The 25,956-nt window shown below is 45.6% G+C and overlaps 1 protein-coding gene across 5 annotated transcripts in view; it reads left to right on the forward strand.

Moving 5' to 3' along the window:
• Positions 1-25,956, forward strand: part of FASTKD2 (FAST kinase domains 2) — a 461,831-nt gene that overhangs the window by 195,260 nt on the left and 240,615 nt on the right. For all 5 annotated transcript variants that reach the window (XM_069615586.1, XM_069615582.1, XM_069615584.1 and 2 more), the window contains one exon: positions 11,708-11,880. In XM_069615586.1, coding sequence (XP_069471687.1) covers positions 11,708-11,880 — 173 coding nt within the window. The remainder of the gene's footprint in view (positions 1-11,707; positions 11,881-25,956) is intronic.

The following is a 25,956-nucleotide window of genomic DNA, read 5'->3' on the forward strand; positions in this document are numbered from 1 at the left end:
TATTTGACAATTCATCGTTGGAGTTGCGACCTCTACGAAGAGGTGCAGCTAGCTGATGACCCAAGGACGACCCCTGCAGCTAACCAGCATTGACTCCAGTGCTCTCGCGATGAAGGCCTGCTCCTCCGTCCTGATCTCCAGAAATAGGTGCTTCGACCCTTGTATTGGTGGATTTTAGGGGAGATTTTGACCATGTCCTGGCTTTTTGAAGGGAAGTAAAGCCTTCATCTTCAGTTCCATTGCATTTTGCTCATTGTAATGGGGAAACTGTCTAGTCCTTCACACTGCCAGTACTGGGAAACATTGCTTCTCTTTTGAATGCCTGTATCTTTACCAATTGCACACAGCACCTTACAGTGCAGTGCAATGGGGTACTTGTATCTCCCTAACATTTTATCCATGGGATTTTCGGTTACTTTTATGTGGGCCTAAAGAAAAGCTGGTGGCTGCATTTACTGTTTTTGCTTTATTTTTATTGTTCACATTAACGTTTACCGCTTTGGCTATTAAACGTGGCTAGTGCCCTAAAATGGCATTACCACAAGATTTACACTTGCACTTTGGCCATCTTGTAGTTTGGCTTTCTTCCTGTCCACCGAGGTCAGGAAATGCCTTACATGGTCATGCACTTTCCCCTGAAAGGTAGGGTGTGTGGGTGTGTGTGTGTGGGTGGGTGTGTGTGTGTGTGTGGGTGTGTGCGTGGAGGTGCGTGCCTTTGTAACCAATAGTTACACAGGCACACACACCCATGTGGGTGGGACAAAGACTGGTATGCAAATGGATATTTCCCATCTGTGAAAGGTACAGTGAGCAAAAAGCATGTCCTGCAAACTCTCATCTCAGAACAGGTTATCATGCAGTGTTCTTTCTGGAGAGGAGCGCCTGCTACCTTTTTGAAGTATTTGCCAGGAACTTGGGGTTGGTCACCCTGAGTTACCTGGGGGCAACCAGACGTGGACTCCCTGCTCACTGTGCCCAGAGAGGCACAGCTTCACCTCACTGATGAGGCCCAACAAGGCTGAAACACGTGTATGGGGTTGCTTTTGGCACTCTTGTTCGAGTGGAATTACCATAGCATTTTGGTGCTGGACTGCCCATGTGGGCGTGACAAAGACTGATATGCAAATGGATATTTCCCATCTGTGAAAGGTACAGTGAGCAAAAAGCGTCTGCTGCAAACTCTCATCTCAGAACAGGTTATCATGCCATGTTCTTTCTAGAGAGGAGCGCCTGAAAGCGGCCCCTACGGGACCCTGACGTCTATGGAAACGAGGCGAGTCACCACAGACAATAGATACGCCAGACACAAGGTTGTATTCCCAAAGCTAGGGTTTATTGCAAAGCAAAAGTCTCAGTTGGCCAACTAGGTCTCACGCCCCGCGACGTGTATCTCTAGACCTCGAGAGACGCAAGAGCGCGAATTACGTACATCAATTACATATATACAAAATGCATATCAAACAATCGGCTACGACATGTTTAACAGCCCCCTTTATTGGGTTTCTTTGAACTTGGTGTGATGATGGACATCTCCGACTACTATGACACCTTCAAACATCTATTTTAGTAACAATTTGCAATTTGTGAGTGCGAAGACATCTTTCAGTTGTTGAATAGAACACAGCGCTTCTGTTCTTGGAAGAGAGCTACATACGGGGGGAAGAGTTGCATTCCGGACCTTGCTATCTATCAGGTGCTATTCGCGTCTTGGGAGCCGACACGCTCTAGCGGGCTCAGCAAAGGGGGCGCCGTAAGAAAAGCATAATTCAAGCCTTTAGCTGTATTATTCTAACATATTCTACCATATAACGAGACTGGCTGGCAGCTGTGAAATGATTAAATGCCCTGCAGCTCACCTTCAAGGCTACATTCGGGAGGGAGCCGGGCATTCTTCCTGGCGCTGCCTACGTTTGTGTTTCAGCCAACTCTTGTTATCCACTCGGCCCTGCGGCCTTGTCCTTTTCACATACAGACAACAATGTTTCACAGTCGAGCAGTGTAAGCGGAAAATATACTGCAAAGCAATAGGAACAGAAAGCAATGAGCAATGGTTAGAAAACAAAATGGTGATTCTTGTTACATCAAAATGGCCGTTCATTGGCAAACTCGAAAACCTATATTTTTTCATATCGTGCATGAGACGGTTGGCCCACGGCCACCAAAATGCGCTTGCGGTCACAAAGTAGAGGTATCCATATTTCCAGACTGACACGCCTGCTACCTTTTTTGAAGTAACCAATAGTTATCCCTGATTGGACACATACGGCTGTTTGAATGGTGCAGATGCTTGCCATTGGTGGGCTTGAACTTGCTTCCAGATCCGAATCTGGATAAGATGAGGACTCCTGCAGCCATTCTTCAGATCTCTTGTTCAGAGAGGAATTGCCATAGCATTTCAGTGCTGGACTGCCCTTGTGGGCGGGACAAAGACTGATATGCAAATGGATATTTCCCATCTGTGAAGGTACAGTGAGCAAAAAGCAATGGCTGCGAACTCTCAATGTGGTTAATAACCACTGAACAGGTTATCATGCCTTGTTCTTTCGAGAGAGGGGCGCCTGCTTCCTTTTTTGTATCCTTCAGATCTATGTTGAAGCCAAGAATACTACATGAAGAGCATCCTGCTGACGACCCGAACATGACTTCTGCAGTGGACCAGCATCCCCTTCAGTGACTGGCTTGGTGAAGCCCTGCTCCTCTGCAAGACCCCGGAAGACCCTGTTTGGTTCTACGACCCTAGAACTAGCGGAACAAACTAGTCTCAACACCTATTTGAGGTTGCCTGCCTCAGAACCTTCGCAAGTGTCCCTGGACTGCACAGTGGACTGACCAGCTCCCTTGTGGGCTGGATCACTGTTCCCTGTTCAAGCCCAGATCTTTGGTGGTCGCCAGCTTGTGCCATAAGTCGCCTGCTCTCTAATGTTCAGCTTCTTAGCATCAAGGGACCTGTCCTGGAGCTGTTTCTGTGACCGCAACTGGATGGACACCTCTCGTCGCCTGCAAAGGGTGACGGTAACTAGAACTTGCCTCCCCTTCCCTCCCATCCCGTGAAGTGTCCTCAAGAGGTCTTTATTGCAAAAGTCTGTATACCTAATCTGGGCTTGCATCTTGAAATTGCACGCTACTGGAAGAAACTTTAGAACCTGCAATCCCTGGACACCTCTTACCCGATCAAAAGATGGAAGTTTGTATCCCCAGCAAACAAACCCTCGTCCCAAAATGAAGTCGGAGTCGGGGGATAAGTAAGCAATCATGTTTATGGTACTCCATAGGATAACATTGGGTGCAAACCCCTTTGTCTCCTGTCTCCCGCTTTACTTGTCTTTGGTCGTCGAACCTCAGTCAAGTCTCCTACCCCTGGGGTTGCATTGGGCTTGCAAGAGGGAGTAGAACTCACAAGTCTTGGGATACATTTGTATTGTGCTTTTAAATAGATTGTAACTGTTTTGTAATCACCACCACAGCTCATGGCATCCATTTAGAGAAAACCTTTGCTGGAGAAACCTGTGTTGAGACCTGTGACATATGGGCACTAGGGCCCACACATCTTAGGGCTGAACCTCTTGAGGATCCCTTTACGGTTGTGCGTGTGACTGGTTCTAACAATTTTACCTCCATCCCAGTACTTACTCATTTCACCTGGTCAGTTATTGATGTATTGTAAGTGAACCTACTGGTGAATGTATACATTTGTAATATGTTTTTTGTGTCATAATAGTGCCTGCTAGTTTCATTTCTTAGTGTGATCTGAAAGGCCTAATAAATAACTATTTAAATACATACTGTATTAGCTGAATTATTGTGCGTTTTCTGTGTGGACTCATTGGGGGCCTAGACCACTCTCACTCACTCCTGAGACAAAGCCTTGACTTCTCTTCCACGTTATCTTGATTGGTTTTTGGCTAAAATCTCAGAGCTTCATGTTCACCATACCCATGGTGGCTCTTAAAATCTAACCGCCACCCTCCCAAGGGTTGATTTTAGAGATCCATCTTAATAGTGGGAACTACCATTCTTGACCCCTGATTGATGATCCACTCCTTCTGAGCTTTCGGAAGTGTCTGTGGACCAACCAGTGGACCGACCAGCTCTCTACGAGGCTACCTCGCTGCAGCCGTCCCTATTCCGAGGGCATCATTGGGTCTTGGAGGATCTTCAACTTGTGTAACAAGACGCCCGCTCCTGCATCGTCAGCCTTTTTGCATGAACCAAAGCTGTGCTGGGACTGATCCTTTGTTGATCACTTTTCACTGCTTGACCGTGATGACTCCCGTTGCAATAGAAGTCTTAATTTCTTTTCTTTTATTTGAGTGTTCTACTGGAAGTTGTCTGAAGCCGATTCTTAAGCACTGTGACGGACCGAAAACCAGAGCCTGAGTTAAAAAGTTACCTATGCACCTATCGAACCTTGGGCCTTCCTCTACAGAACTAAGCACAGGTTTGTGTGTGCACTGTGAGAAACCTAGGGGTATTCTCCCATGTAGACCCTGAGAATTCTCTATTCAGGTGGCATGGGGAGGGCCATTGCTTTCTGATCCCAACCCTGGGGGTGGACGAGCGACTGATGATCTCCCGGGTAGGGGAGTCTGTGGTTGTGATCATGGTAATGCCCCAGCTGAGACACAGTATTGTAAGGGAAAAGTGGTGGAGGAGGAAGTCCCTGATGCCTTCATTGGGTATCTTGAGTCCCATGATCCAAATCCAGGTAGCAGAATCCCTAGATCTCATTCCATCCGTCATGACCCTAGCGCGAGAAAGAAAAGGGTTGATTACACAAGAGGGAGGAAGCTGCAAGTAACACAATATCAGAGCACTGATAACAAGATCTATTCATCCTCTCCAAATCATAGGGAATAGTCCACAGACTTGGATGCTGAGACACTCGGAAGCTTCAGTTTGAAAGAGCAGAAGCGTGGTGAGGGAGCTGTGTCTCCAGGGAGCCAAGAAGAGTCGATGCATGGGAGCCGGGAGGCGTGCTGGTCCCCCGCAGAACCTCTGAAGGCGAATGCTCGTTCCACTGGGCCTGTGAGGCAGCCCAGGAGTGTCTGAGGGGCAGGCGGTAAGACCCTGACCTTGGAACGAAGAGTCGTTGTAGAGCTGAAGAGCATTGCTAAGCCGGGTTGTGAAGAGCGCGATACAAAGTAACACTAGAAACACATAATAAACGAGGACCGCGGTTTTGTAAAAGTTCGATTGAAGCTAAAGGGAAAACTTCAACAATGGAAAGATATAAGTAACACTGTGAGCGCGAAGTCAGGGACACGCGTGTTTGAGAAATAACTAATGGAATGAAGTTGGACAATTAAGTGATCCGAGTGAAGTGGGTCAGAAGCCTGCGAAAGATGTTAGAGGTGAACTTTAAATTAAAGGAAGAGCGAGAAAAAAGAAAAGCACTAAGGTGTTTTTATGAACAAGGATTAATCTGATGAAGATTGAACTGTCAAAAGGGGCAAAGCTAAGCCCCGGGCACTTGGTTGTGTGACCTAAAATGGGAGGACTGTGTGAAAGAAGTGTGCAAGAGGCACGATGGGTGGAAAAGACAGTGTAAAAAGGGTGTAAGCGACCCAGAAAGAAGGAAAAAAGGTGTAGAGGTGCACGGAAGAGTAAACAAAGCGTGCAAGAGGCACAACAGAAAGAAGGAATAAAGGATAGTGCAAGTGGGCACAACAAAGAGAAAGGAATACATAAAAGTGGTGCAGGAAACAACTGAAGATAACAAAAGTGCAAAGGAAAGCAAGAGTAAGAAACAGGGAGGAAGAGAGGTGCAAAGGATCAGAGCACGCTGAGGAAAAGCAAAGAGCCTGGTGTTTTCAAATGCCTTGGATTTTACCTCATGAGAGGATTGTATGTAAGATTATATATATGGAAAAGTCACATCTTGACAAGCTGAACTTTGGAAGTAGAGGGGCCTAGGCTTGGGGAAGGGCGCCCTGTAAAAACCAGAAAGGAACTGTGATATATTTTGTTTTGTGTTGAAAGCTGGAAGAGGCCTGAGCTTGGGGGAGGGGACACTGGGGGCTTCTAGAGGAACGGTTACATTTATTTTGTGGCGTTTGAAACTTGAATAAGTTGAAGCTTGGGGAAGGGAACCCCAAGGAACTCAGACACTGAAGGTATTTGAAAATCACTGTTGGGGCCTTTGGAGAAGGTCTTACGAGCAGCCCTGTTCATTGAACTCCTTTTTGTGGCATTGACCAAATTGCACTTGGTGCGAAGACCACCTGAAACCAACTTTGGTTTTCCTTGTTGAACCACAATTTTCCTTTTCAAAAGTCTTCCTATCACACTTTTTGTAGAGTGACAGCAAGCATAGGGTTAGACACAGATGGACCTTTATTTTGGACTACTAGACAACGATGGTCATTCGAAACATCAGTTAAGGCATTACCCCAACCCGGGAGCCTTAATAAATGTTTTAAAACAAGTACTCTTGAGTCCATGTCTCTCTTGATGTCTCTCTCGATACCATGCCTGTCTCGCAGTTCCCAAAAAATTCTGGAACACCACAAGTGTTCTCTGGAGAAATCTGAGTTTGGGGTAAGTTAATCTATCTGTTTCTGTCCCCCTGTGTCCTACATCGGGTTACATGGGCGTAACGTCCTGTCCCTAAATCACCTTTTTCTCTGACTTGGTCGGTGGAGGATCCATTTCTAGGACTAACCTGAGGACAAGGATTGAGTGAATTTTCTTACCTGAACTTTAGCTAACTTTTAACTCATTAATCATAACCATTAGCATCGCAAATCTCTTCATAAAACTACCTATGAAGTATATACTTGGGAACTGGTGACATTTGGGCACAAGGCCCCAAACCATCTCAGGGCTAGTCTTCATAAGAGCTAGGGAAGCTATTCTATGGTAATCCTTAAGTGTTCTTTCTATTGCTAATGCGTCGGGGCACTTGCGTGTGTTTCACTGGTCATTGAACCAGATGCTATTCTATTTCTCCAATGGTTGAATGTATACTTCTGTTTTATAAGGGTGTGATAGAGCGGATAGAGAAGAGTCAGACACACTTTGTTTTCAGTTAAACTATTTTTTTATTAGTTAGCTCTTTTCTTTTCTTTCTGGCTTTCAACTAGTAATATTCAGCACCTTGGAAGGAACTTTTCTGGCTGTAATTTCTCTGGCACCTTTATACTTCACAGAAACGTTGCCCTTTATCTCCACAGTTCCAACTATAGAGACCCTTCTTACTTGGTCCACATTCAGGCTTTCAAAGAGTAGATATGAACTCTGAGAGTGAGAGTCTTTCTTGCTTTCTCAATCTTAGTTGTCTATCTTTGTGTTTTCTGGGATTATTAAAAGGTAAGGTCACTTATACAGTCTTTTCTAGGCTTCACTTCCTTCAGCCAAAGTTCCAATAGTTCGGTCCCTGTCTTCCATGAGCGGAACCCTGCCTTATGGTCGTTGGGATAAACTTTTAGACCGTTCCCCTTTATTTAACGCGAACACTCAACTTCTCACCTCTTCATCGGGCTTCTGTGCCTCTTCCTTCACTGGCAGGGAGCGGCGTCTCCCTTCCTGTAGTAATCCGCTACCTCTGGACCTGCTGTGCTTTCCGGCGACGCTCTGATCTCCACGGAGGCTCTTGGAGGCTCGGCTGTATTTTCATAAGTAAGCCCCGCCCCCGCAACGGTGGAGGCCAGAGCCGCTCGCAGCTCCTCCGCCCAGCTGAACCGAGCTGCGGCCACGTCTCCCTCAGACGTTAGAAGAAGCTAGACCGCTAATCTAGGGTCTTCGCGGCTGACCATCCGCCCCTTGTTATGGCTTGCCGACAAACTTGCCTGGGAGCCGAGCTACTCGCTCTTTACACAGTTCAGGCGGTCTTTCTCTCTCGACCGAACGGACAGCTGTTCGGCTCCTCTGCAGATTGAAGCTTGACAGGCAATGCTTTCCGCTCTCTCTCACTCCCAGTCTCTTCTCTCAACGTTTAATAACTTTAACATAACTTCAACGTGCTCAACGGGAGCATAACTCGCCTGTTACTCAGGGGCCCCAGACTCATTCAGTAGGCCCACTCATAAACTGTCTCTTCTTCCGAAGGGCCCCTTTCATCCTCGCTCTTCTCCGGGTCCTGCCAAATCAAAACAAAAACATACATCAGAAGTCCAGTATTAAAGTAAAGCACCTCCCTCTAACTCTCACTGGAGCACTTGCTTGTCTCTTGTCTATCAATCAGGGAGGCCCTCCCTCCAAGGCCTTTTATGACATCATCTCTGCATTCATCCTTGCAGTCCACTCTTCCTGGAAAGATACGGATTTAATGCCTTTTCATTATTCAATTGGCCCTGATGTGCCTTAGCTCCCTCTGACTCATCACAAAGGGTCTGTGTGATATTTGACTAAAATACAGAGTAAGCAACTAAAATCTTTAAAGTGTTGTTCTGTGTCGACTTATCGTGTCACTAGATCATTCTCACACCCACCCTCAGACTAAGCTTTGCTTCTCTGCTACCTTACCCTCATTGGGTTTAGCTAAACACTGTCTTTTCCAGATTTACCATAATAGGGTGGCCTTTAATAATCCTCCCTCCCTAGCTGATTTTGGAAATCCATTTTAACAGCCGGGCCACTTGTGAATTTGCAGCCAGCTGTTAAGATGGATTTCTAGAATCTTGCCCGGTGGACAGATTTTAGGAGGCCACCCTACTTATAGTGAACAGAGGGCTCTGAGAGGTTAGCCAAAAACCAACCAAGAGCAGTCGAGGCTTATTCTCGGGAGAGTGTGAGTGGGGTCTGGGGCCCTCAATGAGTCCACTCAGTATGGCACACAATAAGTCAATTTAGACAGTCATTTATAAAAATGGTTATTTATTATGGGCCAAAAGCAATTGAGCGTGTAGTAATGTTGTATGCAATCATCATAGGTTCAAATACACATCAGCTAACTTAAGCAGCACAGCAAGTAAATAAATTAAATGCAGTCAACCAAATCCCTAGACGCAATCAAAACTTTAGAAGTCCAAAGATTAAGATTAATGGTGCCTTATGTCCAAAAGTCACAAAGGCCAATGCAATGTGTTTCGCACCAGAATGGTGGCACCAGTGGGCTTGGCTTCAAAGTTCTACAATTTTTTCCAAAGATGAGTAAGACTTCCACTTCCTTCCAGATCCAAGGCTAACATTGTTCCCAATATTGTTTTATGGAGGATAAGCACAATGATGCTTGCTTACCCCCCTGATTCTGTTTTTCCCAGATGTCTCTGTGGATTGTCTGGGGGTCGCTGTGGGCTCCATCTTCCTCCGTTTGTTCCAATGATAGGTGCCCAAGAGTTGCATGTTTAAGGATTTTTGCAACCCCTGTCTGGGAGCTGGTCAGTCCAGGGATACTTCAGAAGGCTTTGAAGGGCTGGATGCTCAAGGACATTGAGACTAGTTGGTCCCACTAATCCAAGGGCTGAAGCACCGCTCAGGGTCTTTGGGGGATCAGGCAGATGCCAGGGCTTCAGGCAGATGAGCAGGGCTTCATCAGGCCGGACAGAGGAAGGGATGCTTGGCCATTGCAGTAATCTTTTTTGAATTGTCTGCGGGCTGCTCTTCTTGATTTGTGGCATCAACATAGATCTGCAGAATAGCTGCCCAAGTCTTCATTTTATCCAGAATTTAAGCTGGAAGCAAGTCAAAACCAACCAATGGTAATGATCTGCACCATTCAAACTGCCAGTAGTTGTCCAATCGGGGTCAACTACTGGTTACACATCGGCCCCAGTAGCAGAATCTCTAGCACCATGGATGTGGACTAGGATACGTCAGTACCAGCCCCTTCATGGGCCACACGCACACAAGCTCACTAGCCCAGCACAGCCATTTTAGGGCGCTAGCCACGCTTAGTAACCTTACGCGGTAAACGCGAATGTGCACACCAAAAATAGTAGAAATAGAACAACTGCAGCAGCAGCGTATCTTTGGGCACATATGAAGGTAATTAACAATCCACTGTGGAAAAAGCTAGGGCAATACAAAAGTATCTCCACTACACTGCGTTGTAAGATGTTATGTGCAGCGTTAAAAATACCAGAATTCTAAAGGGAAACAAAGTTTCCCAGTACTGATACTCCGAAGGACTGATAAGCCTCCCCATAACACGTGAGCAAAAGAAATGGGAAGTGAAGCTGAAGGCTTTACTTCCCTTCAAAAAGTCAGGACATGATCAAAAACAGAGTAAAAAGAATGGGGTTAAATAGGAAACTATGGAGGGAAAGTTGCAAAAAGAATCTTTCCTAACAACTATGGTAAAAAAAAGTCTCACTTGTAGTGAGAACCATTGTGCTCTTATCCTACTATTGGATTCTCGTCTTGACCAAAAACATTTGACCTTGGGCAAATCCCTTAATTTCTCTGTGGTTCAATTCCATTGTCTGGTAAATGTTTTAATTTTTCCTGCGTAAAGTGGGATCTACAAGGTGCACGGTAATGGGCACTGCAACCTCTCCATGTTTTAAATGTTAAGTAGAAGGCCTGCTGTTCACATCAGTCAGTCATTGGGCTGTGATGTCATGTAGTCAGTCTAGCCACTGAAATTGGTACACGCTAGGCTGCTTGACCTTTTTGTTTTTATTTGGTTGACTCGTGTGATTTGTGCCTGGCTCATTTGAACTTCAAGTAATCACTCCAAGAAATTACAAGCATGACATCGTTCCCACACTGTATAATACATCCAATTTGAGACATAATCTGTATGCATTCCATACAGATTGCATTGGCTCTGAGCCAATATGTATACTCCCCCATCCCCCTCCTTTTTGTATGCCCATGATTTTGCTACAACATCCTGCGGAACACCCTGTGGGATTGTTAGTGGCAAATGTACTGCACCAAGAAAGGGCTCACCTACATTTATAGCTTCATAATCTCTGCCTATCACATCTTTGTGTCTCTAGCCATATCGTTCTTGACCTTGCCACTAGCTTTGATGGCAATGAGTTAACCAAGTCAAGCTTGGACATCACTGGTGCTGCACTTTCATTGCTCACCTCCTATCTTGGAAACTAATCCCACTTATTCACCCCAAGTTTATTTCCACCTTACATGTTATCATTTTCACCTCAACAGCACCTTTGCCTACTACTACCTGTCCAAGGTATACAACAGTACACCCCGTCTCACCTTGCAGTCTGTCAAGGTCTTGTTTAATGCTCTACCCTTCAGAAAGATGGACTACTGATATGGTCTACTTATTCTAGCGTGCCTCCTGGCCAGTTGAATAAGATTACATGTTTCCAACAGCTCTTGTTCAGCATTCCATACTGCACCTTCCTGTACAGTTCTGAGGGTCATTCCTCCTGATACAAGTTTCTAGTATTCAAACCCATCGGTGCCCCTTGTCCCCATTACCTTTACACAAAATCAAAACACTGGTTAAAAAAAAAAAAAAAACACCTAATTAGTCTGAAACCCTTGTGAGTCTCTTCAGGTTTCTTTTTTCCTTCCTGCTCTACCTCAACCGAAGCACCTGCACATATGACTAAAAATGGCTGCAGTCCTAAGGACTGCAGCGTAGCTAAGTCAATGAGTTCCTGAGTTTGATTTCAGTGTAATTGCTGCATTAGTCTGTAATTTATTTTACTTGCAACTCTTTCTCCCAAACACTATTTTTCTTTTACTATCCGCTGTTATGATTGTGTACCGTTTCATGTAACTACTGAATACGTTTCAAGGTGCTTAGCAAATGAATACATTATTAAAAATCCTTTCTTCTCTGTAGGTTGTATTGTTCCTTTCTCTGTTCGAGAACCTTGGTTTTCGGCATGAGGACCTGATGGATACATTCGCTGAGAAGGTGATGGCGAAACCGGAATCCCTTATATTGAAGGACTTAGTTATTACTCTACGAGTGTATTCAATGCTTAACCACTTCCCTGGTGGCCAGAATCCACGGTAAGTTTGTTCTCTGCTCAACTCTTGAAACATTAGCCAGACATGCAGGTCAATTTGTACATTATTTCACACCACAAAGGTCTCCATCATAAATAATTAATTATGTGGTGTTTGAGGCACAAAACAATGTGATGCAAGCATTTCTCTTTACATTGTAGTTATTTTTCATGCATACAGAAGTAAAAAATAAGTTTGTTGCCATTCACAATTTACTTACGACTGTACCTAAAAAAACAACAAAAATAAACTAAAAAAGAATTCTAAAAGTTATGGGATTTCAAATGAGTGCTGTCTCATCTAGTTCACAATTTATTGGAGATTAATCTGTGATATAGCTAACAACTGAATATGTGTGATGGAGAATCTTCAATATTAACACAATCCATACTACCACTGTGGATGCTATTTACTGTCACTTACAAATCTTACCCAAACTTTCTCATTAAGTAATCTGGTCACTTTGACCATATAATGTCCTTTGTAAAGCAATAACTTTGTTGCTGTGTAAATAATGCTTTCCAGTGTCTTTGGATAATCCTTTTCCTGCTTCTACTCTGAAACCGGCATCTATTTTTTCTCCAGCATTGGATCTTTCATGGATTCACATGCTGTGAATATTCCCCGTCATCAGGCTGGGAAACCCCAGTGACTTTAATATAGTAGTTTTCCTATGGAAAAACCTTTGCCACCTTGAGTGTCCCATAAACGTCGTTGTGGATGCTTTTGGCAGAACCAATGGGACGTCGAGTGTATAGCTCTGCCCCAGCAGCTTCCCCTCCGATTTGTACCGTCTTCCAAACCATTGGGATTCCGTGCGCTTCTCTCCTGAGAGAATATCTACATTTATTTGAGAATTTCTTTGTCTTCAGCATTTGCTTTTTCCGGTCTTTCGACGCCCAAAAAGCTCAGTTCCAGCTCCATTATGGAATCTTCAGGATCGAAAAAGTCCTTTTTCAGTCCATGTAAGACCTGTGGCCTGAAGAACGTGTATGAGGGAGACAGGCACTCGGAGTGCCTTTGTCTGTACCCGAACCATTCGGCCGACGGATGTGACATCTGTCGAGGGTTCTCGCAAAAAAGACCCTTAGACAGAAATAGACGCCTAATTTGTTGGCTCAATGAGGGGGCATGCCCGGCGTCGGAGGTCAGCTCGTTACGTAGTGGGAGGTCAACCACTCCCTCAGACAAGAGATTGCCGTCACGTCAGAGATCCAAATCTGAGGAACCGGCGACGAAAAAGCAGAGGACAGGTGAGTCTAAATAGTCTTCCGGCCATGATGAGCCAATCATTCATTGCCTCCTGAAAAACCTCTTTCAGGTGGTGACAAATCCCACGTAGTCTAAGCACTCTTCTCAGGGTAGTACGTCAAAGTCGCTGTAAGAGAGACCAAAAGAAAAGGGCTCACACCCGTCTTCAAGATCCGCTGACTCGTCCCAGAAATCTCTGTCGTCGACAGATCAGCATAAATTGAGGCCAACATCCTCCTCAACCTCTTCAGCGAAAAAGCTGTCTTCGACCACCAAGAAACACCACTCGTCATTGGGATTGCACAGGTCTTCTTCCGGACACGAGTCTTCCTCAAAATATCATACGGCGTCCAAATCGTCATCCAAACCGGCATCTACTTCACCAACGGCGGCGTCAACCATGACTACGATGACATCGATGACAGTCTTGGCACCATCGATGTCTCGACTCCTGTCGACGACTTCCTCAATGACTACCTCATCAACTACATCGTTGACTACCACCTCGACGACAACCAGTCAGTTGACTACCACCTCATTGATAATGAAGAAATAATCCCCGGCGCAAAAGCAGGCACGTAAATAGTGCACTGCTCCGGAGTGTACAGAAATGGAGACCGACGTATTGTCCCCGAGAGGTATATTAAAAGCCCCATCTGGGCCCACGGTACTCGACCAGCCTCTTTTGGAATTTGGTATTACCGGGTGAAATTCTGCAGCACGAAATCGCATCAGATTTCGAGGACCCTTCTTATGAATGTCAAGCAGTATTCAAATCAAATACTGAGGACGGAGGTTCACAGGCACCCATTCCAGATCCTTCTACAGGATTGGGCCTACAGCAAACATCTCAAACCCCTTCTTTTCTGTCGACATCAGCAGACATAGGAGGTATTCCATCATATTATCCTCTCTTAAACCCTCATTCCTTGCTATCCATGCATGTCCTGTCTACTCTTCAAGCTCCACTCGGTCAGCTGGATGCCAGACTTCCTCTGCCTCAGGCTCCAACAATTCAACCATATGGAGGCCCACAGGTTACACCTCGACAGAAGGAGACATCTGACCATTTTCAAGACCAGGGAGCTCGCCCTAGAAGGCAATCCCCTTGCAGGACTCCAGCTCCTCAGACATTCAGTTCACGACAGAGAGAACAGGAAGAATGTGAACTGGTGGACACTGATCCAGAAGACCCGCTTTCCACAGTCTCCTCTTCCCCAAGGAGAGCCGATACATGGGACACAGATCCAGACAGGACGTACCAGGTGGTCCGTCGCAACCATCTCCCCCGGACGACATATAAGCATTTCACTCTATGATGGCGAAGGCCTGCCAAGAGTTTGCCCTAGTTCCCGAAGAAGATAGGATTGCTTCCTCTTTGATCCTATGGGGAAAAGGAGAAAAGCATTTCTTTCCATTCCAATTCTTGATCATGTGTGGCAGGAAGGCCTATGCACTATGAAGAATCCCTTTACGGAACCAGCAGTGAGAGGGTGATAGGAAAAGAAATGTAAAGTCCCAGATTCCACTCCAAAATGCCTTACATCACAACCAATGCCGGAGTCTGTTGTATCAGCTGCAGCTAGCCGGAAAGCACGCACACAGCATAAGTGTGCCACTCCCCCAGACAATGACAATTTCAAGTTGGATGCCTTTGGAAATAAGGTACTTACCATTGAGGCAACAACAGTGAAAGCAGCAAATTCTCTGGCCATTGTCGCACGATACAACCATCAAATGTGGCATTGTTTAGTCCCTCTATTAGACCACCTGTCAGAACAGCAAAGAAAGGAGGCTATGCTGCTGGTGAGAGAGGGGGAAGAGGCATCAAATTACAGCATCAATATAGCTGTAGAGCTGGCCGAAACCGGCTTTAAACAGATCAGCAATGGAGTGGTTCTTGGATGCCAAGCTTGGCTTCGCTGTACAGACTTTCGCCAAGGGGTGCAGTCCAAAGTGGTGGATATGCTGTGCGAAGGCAAATCTTTTTGGTGAAAAGATAGATGAAGCACTGAAGGCCATGAAAGCTGATTCAGACACAGCTAGATCACTTACAGCTCGTTATTTTCGTGGAGGCTCAGGAAACTCAAGATTCTCAGGCTCTAGGGACAACAAAGGCTATAATAGATTCACATATTATTCACAAGGTTACAAGCACAACTTAATCTACCCAGTGCATTAGAGAGTACCAGGGACAAAGGAAGCGTGGATCTTCCTCCTCCCAGAGAGGCCAGCAGAATAAAACACAACAATGACTGCCACAAAGACAGTCACATAGGAGGACATGTGGCGTTCCATCTCAACGAGTGGCATTCTATAACTACGGACAGATGGGTACTAGATGCTGTCCAGTACTGCCACTTGTTAGTGTTCAAATATCCACAATTTCCAATCCCACCCATAAAGGCGTCTCAATCACACCTTCATGTCTTGCGGCGTGAGGTACGTTGCATGATCACAAAAAGGGCCATTGAGAATTGACCCCTCTCAGCAAAAGGAAAGGGCGTGTATTCAGGGTTCTTGGTGGTCAAAAAAAAGATGAAAAATGGCACCTGATTTTAGACCTTCGGATACTAAACAAAAACATAAGAAAACAAAAATTCAAGATGGTAACGCTGCAAGAGATGATGAGAGCAGTGCAGCTGCAAGAATTCCTGACATTCATTGACCTCAAGGAAGCATATTTTCATATACCAATTCACCCAAAGCACTGAAAATACCTTAGGTTTGTAGTGGGCGACAGCCATTTCTAATTTCGGGTTCTCCCCTTTGGCTTAAAATCAGCACCCAGGATATTCACCGAATGCCTGGCGCCAGTAGCAGCCTTCCTCTGCAGGCAGGGCCATCACGTTTACCCGAACTTGGACAACCGGTTGGTGCAGGGATCCACTTACCAACAGGCGTTCTCGTCTCTCAACAAGACAGATTCTGCTCCAACGATTGGGCTTCGCCATCAACTACAGAAAATCCTTCTCAATTCCCTCAAAGAGTTTGGTCTTCCTGGGTGCACAATTCCTGACAAACCACAATCTGGTAAAACGCTCTGCGGAAAAAGTAAAAAAGCTTCTATCTCTAGCAGGCTCACTTACACCGAACAAATCCATTACAGTCCGCTCTTGCATAGCTCTTCTGGGAACCATAATCATCTTGCATTCCTCTAAATCCCAACTGTCGCCTGCACATGCGCCCAGCGCAGAAAACCCTCACAACCAGATGGTCCCAAATCCAGGGCTCCTGGTTGGACAGGATAATCCTCTCCTGGCCACTGTCAGACGCTCTGAAATGGTGGGCTCATCCCTTCAACATCACAAAGGGAATGCCACTGGTGGAGCCAAACTTCCAATGCACCATTGTGACCGATGCCTCCCAAAGAGGATGGGGTGCTCATTTAGACCAGCACCAGGTCAAGGGCCTCTGGTCACCCACAGAAACCTTACTGTACATCAATGTCCTAGATTTGCGGGCAGTGCACTTGGCTCTGAAATCCTTTATTCCCCTCAAGAGCTCGACAACACAACCACAAACCTTGCAACCTACGGAAGCAAGGGGGGACGCGTTCAGACATCTTATCCAAGGAAGCACAAACCATCTGGCACTGGCCCGTCCAGCACAACATTTAGATCCAAGCCTTTCACCTACCAAGGATTCAGAAATGCAGGTAGATACCCTCAGCAGGGACTCCTCCTCAGCAGGGACTCTTCCCAGACACACAAGTGGCAACTGCACAGCACCCAAGCAGCAAAGATCTTCGCGAAATGGGGCCTAACCACTCTGGACCTTTACGCCAGCAGAATCCCACATCCGAACTACAGAGACGACGCAGTCTCCTTCCCTTGGAATGGGATGTTTGCTTACCTGTTTCTCTCCCCCCCCCCCCTTTCCTCTCATAAGGAAAACCATACAAATGATTTGCAAGGCTCTTTGCAAGATAATCCTGGTGGCCCCGTTCTTGCTAAGGCAGACCTGGTTCCCTGGCCTGCTTCAGCTGACAGTGGACTATCCGATTTATCTAGGATGCCGGCCAAATCTCCTGTTACAGAAAAGGGCATGATATTGCATCACAATCTGGACTCCCTCAAACTGGCGGTATGGCTCCTGACCACTCTGAATTCGGAAATCTGAATATCCCTAAGGACTGCAAGGGCTCCATCCACCTACAACTCATATGGCTGAAAGTGGAAGAGATTTTGTGCATGGTGTACACAGCAACGTAATATACAGCCGCTAGATATAACACCTCAACAATTCCTTCCTTATCTTTTGTCATTTGCTAAAGGTCTAGCGGTGGCTTCCATTAAGGTGCACTTGTTGGCCATATCACGATTTACACGTAAAAGAACACATGCCCCACTCTACAGTGACAGACTAATCAAGCATTTCTTGTAGGGCCTCTTTTGAACTTTTCCTCCAAGGAAAAGGATTCCACCTGTATGAAGCCTTAACCTGGTTCTAGCAGCCATTATGAAACCCCCTTTCAAACCCATGTCATCGGCCGATATCAAGTTTCTCACTTCGAAGGTGGCTTTTCTGTTGGCCATTACGTCTTCTAGACATGTCAGAACTCCAAGCCTTGGTCATTGATCCACCTTATCTGCGATTCATGAGGGACAAAGTGGTTCTCTCTATGAATCTGCATTTCATTCCTAAAATAACATTGAAATTTCATAAAAATGCAACAATCTCTCTTACAACCTTTTTTCCAAATGCCTCTTCATCAGCTGAAAAGACACTGCATTCTCTAGATGTCAAGAGAGCATTGAAGTATTACTTGAATCGCACAAGAGGGTTTAGATCCTCTAATCTGCTCTTTGTGGCATTTGGGCCTTCCAATAAAGGGAGGTCAATATTGAAATCGGGTATCTCACGATGGGTGGCATCTACAATATCCTTCTACCACGCAATGGCCAACAGGCCAGTACAATCAGCTCCCAGAGCTCATTCAACGAGGTCCTCAGCGGCTCTATGGTCTGACGTATCCCTCAGACATTTGCCATGCAGCAACATGGGCAGTGCCCCACACTTGCAACAGGCACTACTGCTTACATCCGCAACATGCCGAAGATGTGCAAATGGGACGGGCAATCCTCCAACGACTGTTCCAGTCAGGTAAACCCTGCAGCTTCCACAGTTTGTTCCTGTTTTTTATCTTAAGGATGTATGCTTTTGCTTAATGTACATGTCTTCTTAAGGGCTACCTCCTGTTTGCCTGATATACACCTCGAAGCATGTATACTGCTACAAAATCTATTCACAGAAGGTGAATCCATGAAAGATCCAATGCTGGAGAAGGGATTAGTTTATTACCTGTAACTCCATTTCTCCAGCGTTGGTATCTTTCATGGATTCACATGCACCCTCCAGCCTCCCCCCCTCAGGCAAACATCCTTTTAGGAAATCCTCCATTTGGAAAGGTTAAAATCTGAGGGGAAGCTGTTGGGGCGGATCTATACATTCAACGTCCCATTGGTGCTGCAAAAAGCACCCACAATGACGTTGATGGGACACTCAGGTGTCAACTTTTTTTCCATAGGAAAACTACTATATTAAAGTTACCGGGGTTTCCCAGCCTGACGACCGGGAATATTCACAGCATGTGCATCCATGAAGGATACCAATGCTGGAGAAATGGAGTTACAGGTAAGAAACTACTCCCTTCTGCAAGCTAAGAATTTGTAGAGCTCTGTGACATGCATAATTGGGGACAGTATCCCCCAAAGTGTGTTTATTTTTGCAGAATAACCTAATCAAGCGATCAAGATCTCTTTAGAACATGTAACCTAAACCGTTCCTGAGATGTTTGTTTCAAGTACAACAGTTTGATTACTTTCTCTTTTTTTCTTAAGGGTAAATGAATGAAAACATTTAAAAGCCTTAGAGTATCCAATCTGTATACCTCCTTTATGATCAATAAAAGCAAGTACAGAGTTTGTTTTCAAACTTTGGGGTTTCTTCTCCACAGTTTAAGGACTCTGACCAAGAGAGAGAATCTCTAGCGTGTTTGACGAATCCTGCAATGTCGTCCCTTCTCCCCAAGGGGGAGACCCTTTCCATGAGACCTGGGAGGCGAGGCTGCTACCCGAAAGTCCCTCGGTGGGTGGTACTCGGCGGGTGGATCTCATGGGGAGGGATTTCCCCCTCTGGAATACATGGAGGCACATCATGGGTTAACGCGGCATAGTGCACCCTCGCCCACCTTTCTTCCCTCACCACCTTTTCCTTCCTCTGATCACACATGCGCCCCCATGTATTTATGCTATAGCAGTAGTACCACTAGTACTGGGACAAGGAAGATCAGAACTGACTCCACTGAACCGTCACCTCAATATACTGAGCTGAGGAAGAAGCTCTGCACCACAAAGAACTCCCAATAGCATCTCCTTGAGCAGTCTCACTTTTGTGTTCCGTGAAACTTAAAAAGGGAAGAAGGACAAACAACATTGTCAGTCCCTCCATGGAGGCACTGCGAGCAAGGCAAGCACCACTCAGACGGAAGAGCTGAACCTGCAGCTACTGACCAGGACATAGCAGAAGGAGAGACGGCATCCCAACCTGCTTGGAAGAGGCTGAGGCTCCTGAGGCGGAGGAGCACAGCGGAATACGTTCCAGCAGGTATGCGCAGCAGGGCTCTCAGGAAGTGCTTTGAAGCTGCGAACAAGAGCCAATGCAGAAGAACCGTCAGAAGACTCAAGGAGGCCCGAGACAGAGGTGAGAGACCAGGAGCCCATACAGACGGTATGGGGGCAGACTGGGGACCTCAAGGGCACTACAGAAGCCAATGTAAAGAGACCTCGGACCTGAGAAAGAGAAACCTGGGCTGAGAAAGGGTCTGAGACCCAAGAAGGAGAAACCCAGAAACCGGAGGAATGGGACCGGAGAAACCAGAGTGACTGGGTTGAGTTCCTGAGAAAGAGAAACCAATGTGAAGGCTTCTCAGACCCAAGGGTAAGAAAGCGTAACGACAGGATCAAGGACCCTCTGGAAGAGAGACGGGGGAGTGTAGCAGGGATACTATAAATAACCAGTCAAATATACAAAGGGGACAGTATTTCTGGCTGGGGAGTGTACTAGGGATACGGTGAAGAAACAGTCCAGCATACCCATGGGACAAGGACCCAACCATGCATGAGGACAAGGTCCTCCAACGTGCCCTCTTCTTTGTTGCAGTACCTGGTAAAGTCGAATACCAGGTCAGCCCATGTCAGTCACTGGATTGGCTCCCTACTGGCGTGAGAAAGGCCACGGAAAGGGAAACATTCACCCTACATTATGAAACTGTGTAAATAATATACTGAGAGGTCAGGGGACGGAAGCCTTTCACCCTACTTTGCGGAACTGTAAATACAAGCCTACAAAAGGCCTGGGTACAGGAGACATTCCCTGTACTTGTGAACTGTGTTCGTTCAGAAGGAGGGAGTCATTCTTCTGGACTCAGAAGTGACTGATCCAGTTTAGTCCATTTATAAGTGTAAGGGATGGAAGTAGGATTTGGACGCAGGACATTCTGACAGTTCCTCAGTTTTTGTTGAGACAGGGAAACCCCTCTTAGAGTTTGGGATAGTTATTTTTCTTTCTTTTGGTTTAAATAAGTCTTTGCCCAAAAGCGTTCCACCTATGTGTCAGTCTCCTCTTTCCACTGTGAGACATCTGAGGGCGTCCTCACATATATTCCCCTTGGTTCCCCTTCTCAGGTGGCCTCGGGAAAGGCCTTTCCTCTTGTATCCCGACCTTGTGGGTGGAGACGCGAGGGAGGACATCCTGGGTGGAGGATCCTTGGGGAGTGGGAATGAGATGTCCTCAGGTCCCATTCCATAAGGAACCCATAGTCGGACACCTTTGTGGGATATTGTTACCCCATTTCCTTGAGGGCAGAGAAGGGAGCCATGTGGAGAGGCTGTCCCTTTCCCTTGTATCGTAAGTGCTCGTCCTTCTGTCAAGGAGTCGACACAGGAGTGTCTGAGGGGCAGGAGTTGGACACCAGCAGAAGTCTGTGCTCTGTGCTGCTGGGAAAACTACCGAAGTGACCAGTGAGTTCCTGTCGGATGAGAAACCGGTGCGCAAATGCATGAACATTTTTGTTGTAGAATACGTTGTATCGGAGTGGTCGCGTGTCTTAGAAGAACGTTTTCGAAAGTCTGAGTGCTGGGTATTTCACTTAAACTAAAACTGATGAATCTTTAACATTGGGCTGAATGGAAATTGAATCTCAAGCCAAACCCATGCCCATTGAATACCGAACTGAAAAAAAACTTTACAATTAAGCAAAACCTCTGCATGCTAAATTCCGTAATGCACGGAACTTTGAAATTAAGCAAAACTCCTACATGTTGAATTCTGAATTGAATGGAACTTTAAAATTGTGCCAAAAAAGGGCGTATTGAATACCGAATTTAGCAAAAGCTTCAGACGGCATGAATATACATTGAAAGCAAAATAAAGCAGAGTTAATTGAAACCCTGAAGTTAAACACTATACAACCAAGATAGTAACATGAAAACAGATTATGAAAAAGGGGCGCAAGTGTAAAACGGAGTCCTAAGAAGACAAGGACACTTGTGGTGATGAAATTAAAGTCTTGGGGAAGGGAACCCTGAAACTTGAGGAACTACATTTTTTGACTTGAAGACAGAGCCTCAAGGTTCTTTTGTATATGAACTGTGTTACTTGGAACTAGGGAAAGGGAAACCTGAGGATTGTTTAAAACAGTATCAACTTGACCTTAAGAAAGGTAATTTTGAGAAATGTTTTGGGGACACTTGGGGATGGGAGCTGAAAGGAAGCTGCAATCTGGAAGAAGCTGAGAAATACGGGTTGAAGTATAGGTTTTGGACAAACGGACCTTTAAGCTGAACTCTTCACTCAGACTTTCCTTTGTGTCATTTACGTGGGGAAATCCCGTTAGCATTAGGCAAGTTAGACCTTTTTCCATCCTGGCATTTAAGTTAACAAAGTGTTCTATTTTGAACTGTGAATCTGTTGTCTGTGTCGTGCTTCACAATGCCTTCACACCACACCCTTACAGGTGTTTCAGTATTTTGTGCTCATAAGGAAAACTTTTTATGCACTTTTTATGGGTGTTCTCTGTGTTTGGTAGGGCCTGTGAGACTTCTAGCGTGGAATTAGGTAATCGGAGTAGAGCAGTGGTGAAGGAACGACCTCTTTGTGGAGTTCAGAGTGTTTATTGGGTATTATGTCTCCAGTTGTTCAAGTGAGTCAACAAGTGTGCCTCACCTATGTAGTAAGATGATTCTGAGACCAGATGGAGGCAAATAATCGACAGGAGTACGGGTGGGATGACTGTAGAGCGATACGGGCACACTGTTCTTTAGCCACTATGCCACATAGTGATGAAATAGAAGAAAAGGCAATAACCCACTAACAGCATCAGGTAGCCACATACCAGGCTGAAAGCCTACTTTTAATTACAACACTCATTGGGGTTGTACATGAGTGGGTACAGCGAACATTCACTGCACATTGAGCAATTTGTGATCATCTCCACTGCAAATTGCAGGTTAGTTAACTCTGCCACTGTTCAATTCCACATTCCAGTCTGGTACAGCAAGAGCGTAGAAATCTGCACAGCCATCCTGGGACACTGGAAGAGAGACGATTTGAACAAAGGTGAACATTTGGTACAATTCTTGCCTAATGAAGAAGTTTCTTAGGCTCAGAGTGATTTTTTTTTTTCGATTAAGTGACCTCGGACCTGAAGTACAAAACCCACTGCAAGATAAAACTTTGAACCGATTTAAATCATTGTAAAGTATGCATGGACAACTATCTGGAAGAGTTCAATGAAGAAACTGCAATTGCAAGACGTGGGTTCTCCAAGAGATGGTATCGTTTTTGTGACCTCATTGCAGAGGATGCACAATACTCGTAGTGTGTGCACAACTACACAATATGGTGCTAGGTCTTATCAACCATGGATTGACAACCAAACGACTGCACTGTCTGTGCCCCTCTCCTCCCACTTGTCCGTACCACCTCAGTGCAAGGCAAAGTTCCAGGCAAGGACTGAAACAAATTGCTAAATCAACCCACCCTATGGACCAGTCTTCTGTGCCATCAGAAATAGATTGTCACCCTGAGATATGTTTACCTTTTTTTTATTTACCAACTTGTTTAACCAAACCATTCAATTACGGGATGCTTCTCAACTCCGATTCTACATGTTAAGATGGATTTCCAAAATCCGTCTTGGTAGCAGGATTTTGGGAAGCTATCCTATTTATGGTAAACTGAGAAGATACTGAGAGGTTAGCCAAAACCCAATGAAGGTAGGCTATGCGAGCAGTCAAGCCTGAAACTAGGGAACGTGGTCTAGGACTACAATAAATTCACACATAGCAACGCCTGTAATTCAAGTTAGAGAGTGAGTATATAAAAATAGTTATTTATTTAGGCCTTTAGTTACACAGTAAGCATATAAAAATCACAAGTATGTATTGGTACTACTTAAAACATTATAAAACATATACACAACCACCATTAGGGGTATAAAATTGCATATGAATCGGTTATCGGTGCAATACAGGCGAGTAGTCGGGTGCAAGGTAAACTAGGTAGAGCGCTTCAGAATCAACACAATGACCGCTTCCCTAAATCTTATGCCCAACCCTAAGAGGGCTCCCTCAGGCCTTCGAGCATTTAGCGCTTTATAAAGTTTAAATAAATAAGATGGTTTGGGGCCTTGTTGCCAAAAGTCAGCAGTTACCAAGTGCCAGGAGAGAAAGGACCCTCTAGGTAAGGTCTAGAGGGACCCACCTTTTCCCCTTCCTCCATTTAGCTGCGCTTGTCCCCCCATGCCGCCCCCTCTCCAGGCAGACCCTCTGTCCCCACACTCCCTTCCCCTTAGATTGGTTTGTGATTTTGGTTACTTGACCAGAAGTGCCCGTAATGCAAAGTGTCTTTGCTCTCCTGGTGGCATGTTTCTGGGCCCATTTGAACCTGTGCCAGGAGAGAAAGGACCCTCCAGGTAAGGTCTACAGGCACCCTCCTGCAGGGCTTGCTAGCCCTGTCCCCTTCCTCCATTTTGCTGCCCTTCTCAAAGCCGTCCCCTCTGCAGGCAGACCCTCGCTCCCCACACCTTTTTCCCCTTTTATTGGTCTATTGGTCTGTGATTTCGGTCACGTGACCAGAAGTGCCCTTGCCCAGGCAGCTCTGTGCCCTTCTCCGGGCAGCTCTCGGCTAAAGGCCACAGGCAAAGGGCGGCTCCCTACTGAGCAGCTCCACTCTGTGTTTTCCTGTGTTCGCCTCAGGATGCTGATGCAGACAACCTGCAGCAATGGAAAATGTAAGTGTGGTGTGGGCGGGGAGCACAGCCATCACTCTTATTACCTAATATCCTATAATTACCTGCATTTAGCCTAATTGTGTAAAATAGCTGTTTCTTGTTTGTTGGCACTTATACTATTTGTGCAGGCTAGCCATGTTCTACATTTGGCCCAATTATACAGGTTAGCCATATGCTCCCTGCTGCCCCTGAGATGGGCATTGCGTAACATCTGTATTGTGTTGGGCTCTGCTCCGAAATGGATGGTTGGGGAAAGGAAATATGCTGCACTTAACTGATTTTTGGGGGTAGGAAATGTGACGCACGAAGATGCATTTTGAGGGTAGGAAATGTGAAGCACTCAATGGATTTAAAGGGGGCGGGGGGTACAAATGGTGTAGCGCTCGCTAGCCTGCCCATTTACGCAGATGTCTTATGATGATATCCCAAGCACTCTGAAGATCATAGGGAGAAACCGGTCCAATACGCCTGAAGTCCTTTGAGGACAGTATGTTAATTGCACCAAGAAGATGTATTGGGATTGCAACTTCTGTGCTTAAACATCTGTTGGTTTAGCTTGCCACTGAAGAAACTGACCGTCTGCTTCTGCCAAAAGTACTGCCTTCAGCCAAGAATCCGAACAGTAGCTGCTGTCGCCTCACCTTGGGGACCCGCTGGTGACCGTCTTCTTTCTCCTGTTCCGCTCCTAGGTGCTTGCTGTGTGGATCTCTACTTCTCTGGAGCATCTTGAGACCCATTTGGGTGAACAACCCAACTGTGTTCTCCCAGGCCTAAGGACATCAGTCCTTTGGGCTGCAATCCATCAGGAAGTGTAACCTCCCTGAACCCTCTTTATACTGAATATGTTACCCACCTGGAACATTGAAGAATCCTGCTAAACTTTTAATTCTGACAGTGTCTGCCTTCCTCTGTTGTTCCGCCCACTGGCATTGGTCACCCAGTGTCCCATCTGACTTTGAGACTCTCATCCCCAGATAGGGCTGGACTTTCTAAAGTGTAGGCTGCCTAGAAATTACTTACCAGTTCCTAGTTGCATTATATTGAATGTTGGTTAAAGAACTGGTTTGCTAACTTGAATGCTACTCTGACTACTTACCTGTATTCATCTAAAGTCTACTATTACTTCCTTAAATGTCTTACTGTATGAATGTTAATATGTTTACTTGCCTGTGATTTTAATATTGTGTTAGTTGCCTTAGTATTTATAATAAGCATATTTTCATAAGGTTACTGCCCAAGTTATTTTTACTTACCTACATCTCTCCCTCCTAGACTAAGCCTGGCTGCTCGTCCATTGCTACCAAACCTTTTGGGTAGTTCAGGCCTTACCTAAGAATTTAAGCCATGTACACCTAAAAGTGAGTCTTCTCTAGTCCTACCATAGGTGAACTATAGTAAAACTCCCTAACAATCTGTCTCTAAGAGGTTCAGCTCCTGTACAAAGAAGAGTTATAATGAATGGCAAAGGTGATAGTTTCACTTAACATCCAACAGCAGCCATTCATGGGTTCATGGTTGTGATATAACTACTG

The sequence above is a fragment of the Ambystoma mexicanum genome, chromosome 9, assembly GCF_040938575.1.
Source record: "Ambystoma mexicanum isolate Mex_15411 chromosome 9, UKY_AmexF1_1, whole genome shotgun sequence".
In the NCBI taxonomy this organism is placed as follows: Eukaryota; Metazoa; Chordata; class Amphibia; order Caudata; family Ambystomatidae; genus Ambystoma; species Ambystoma mexicanum.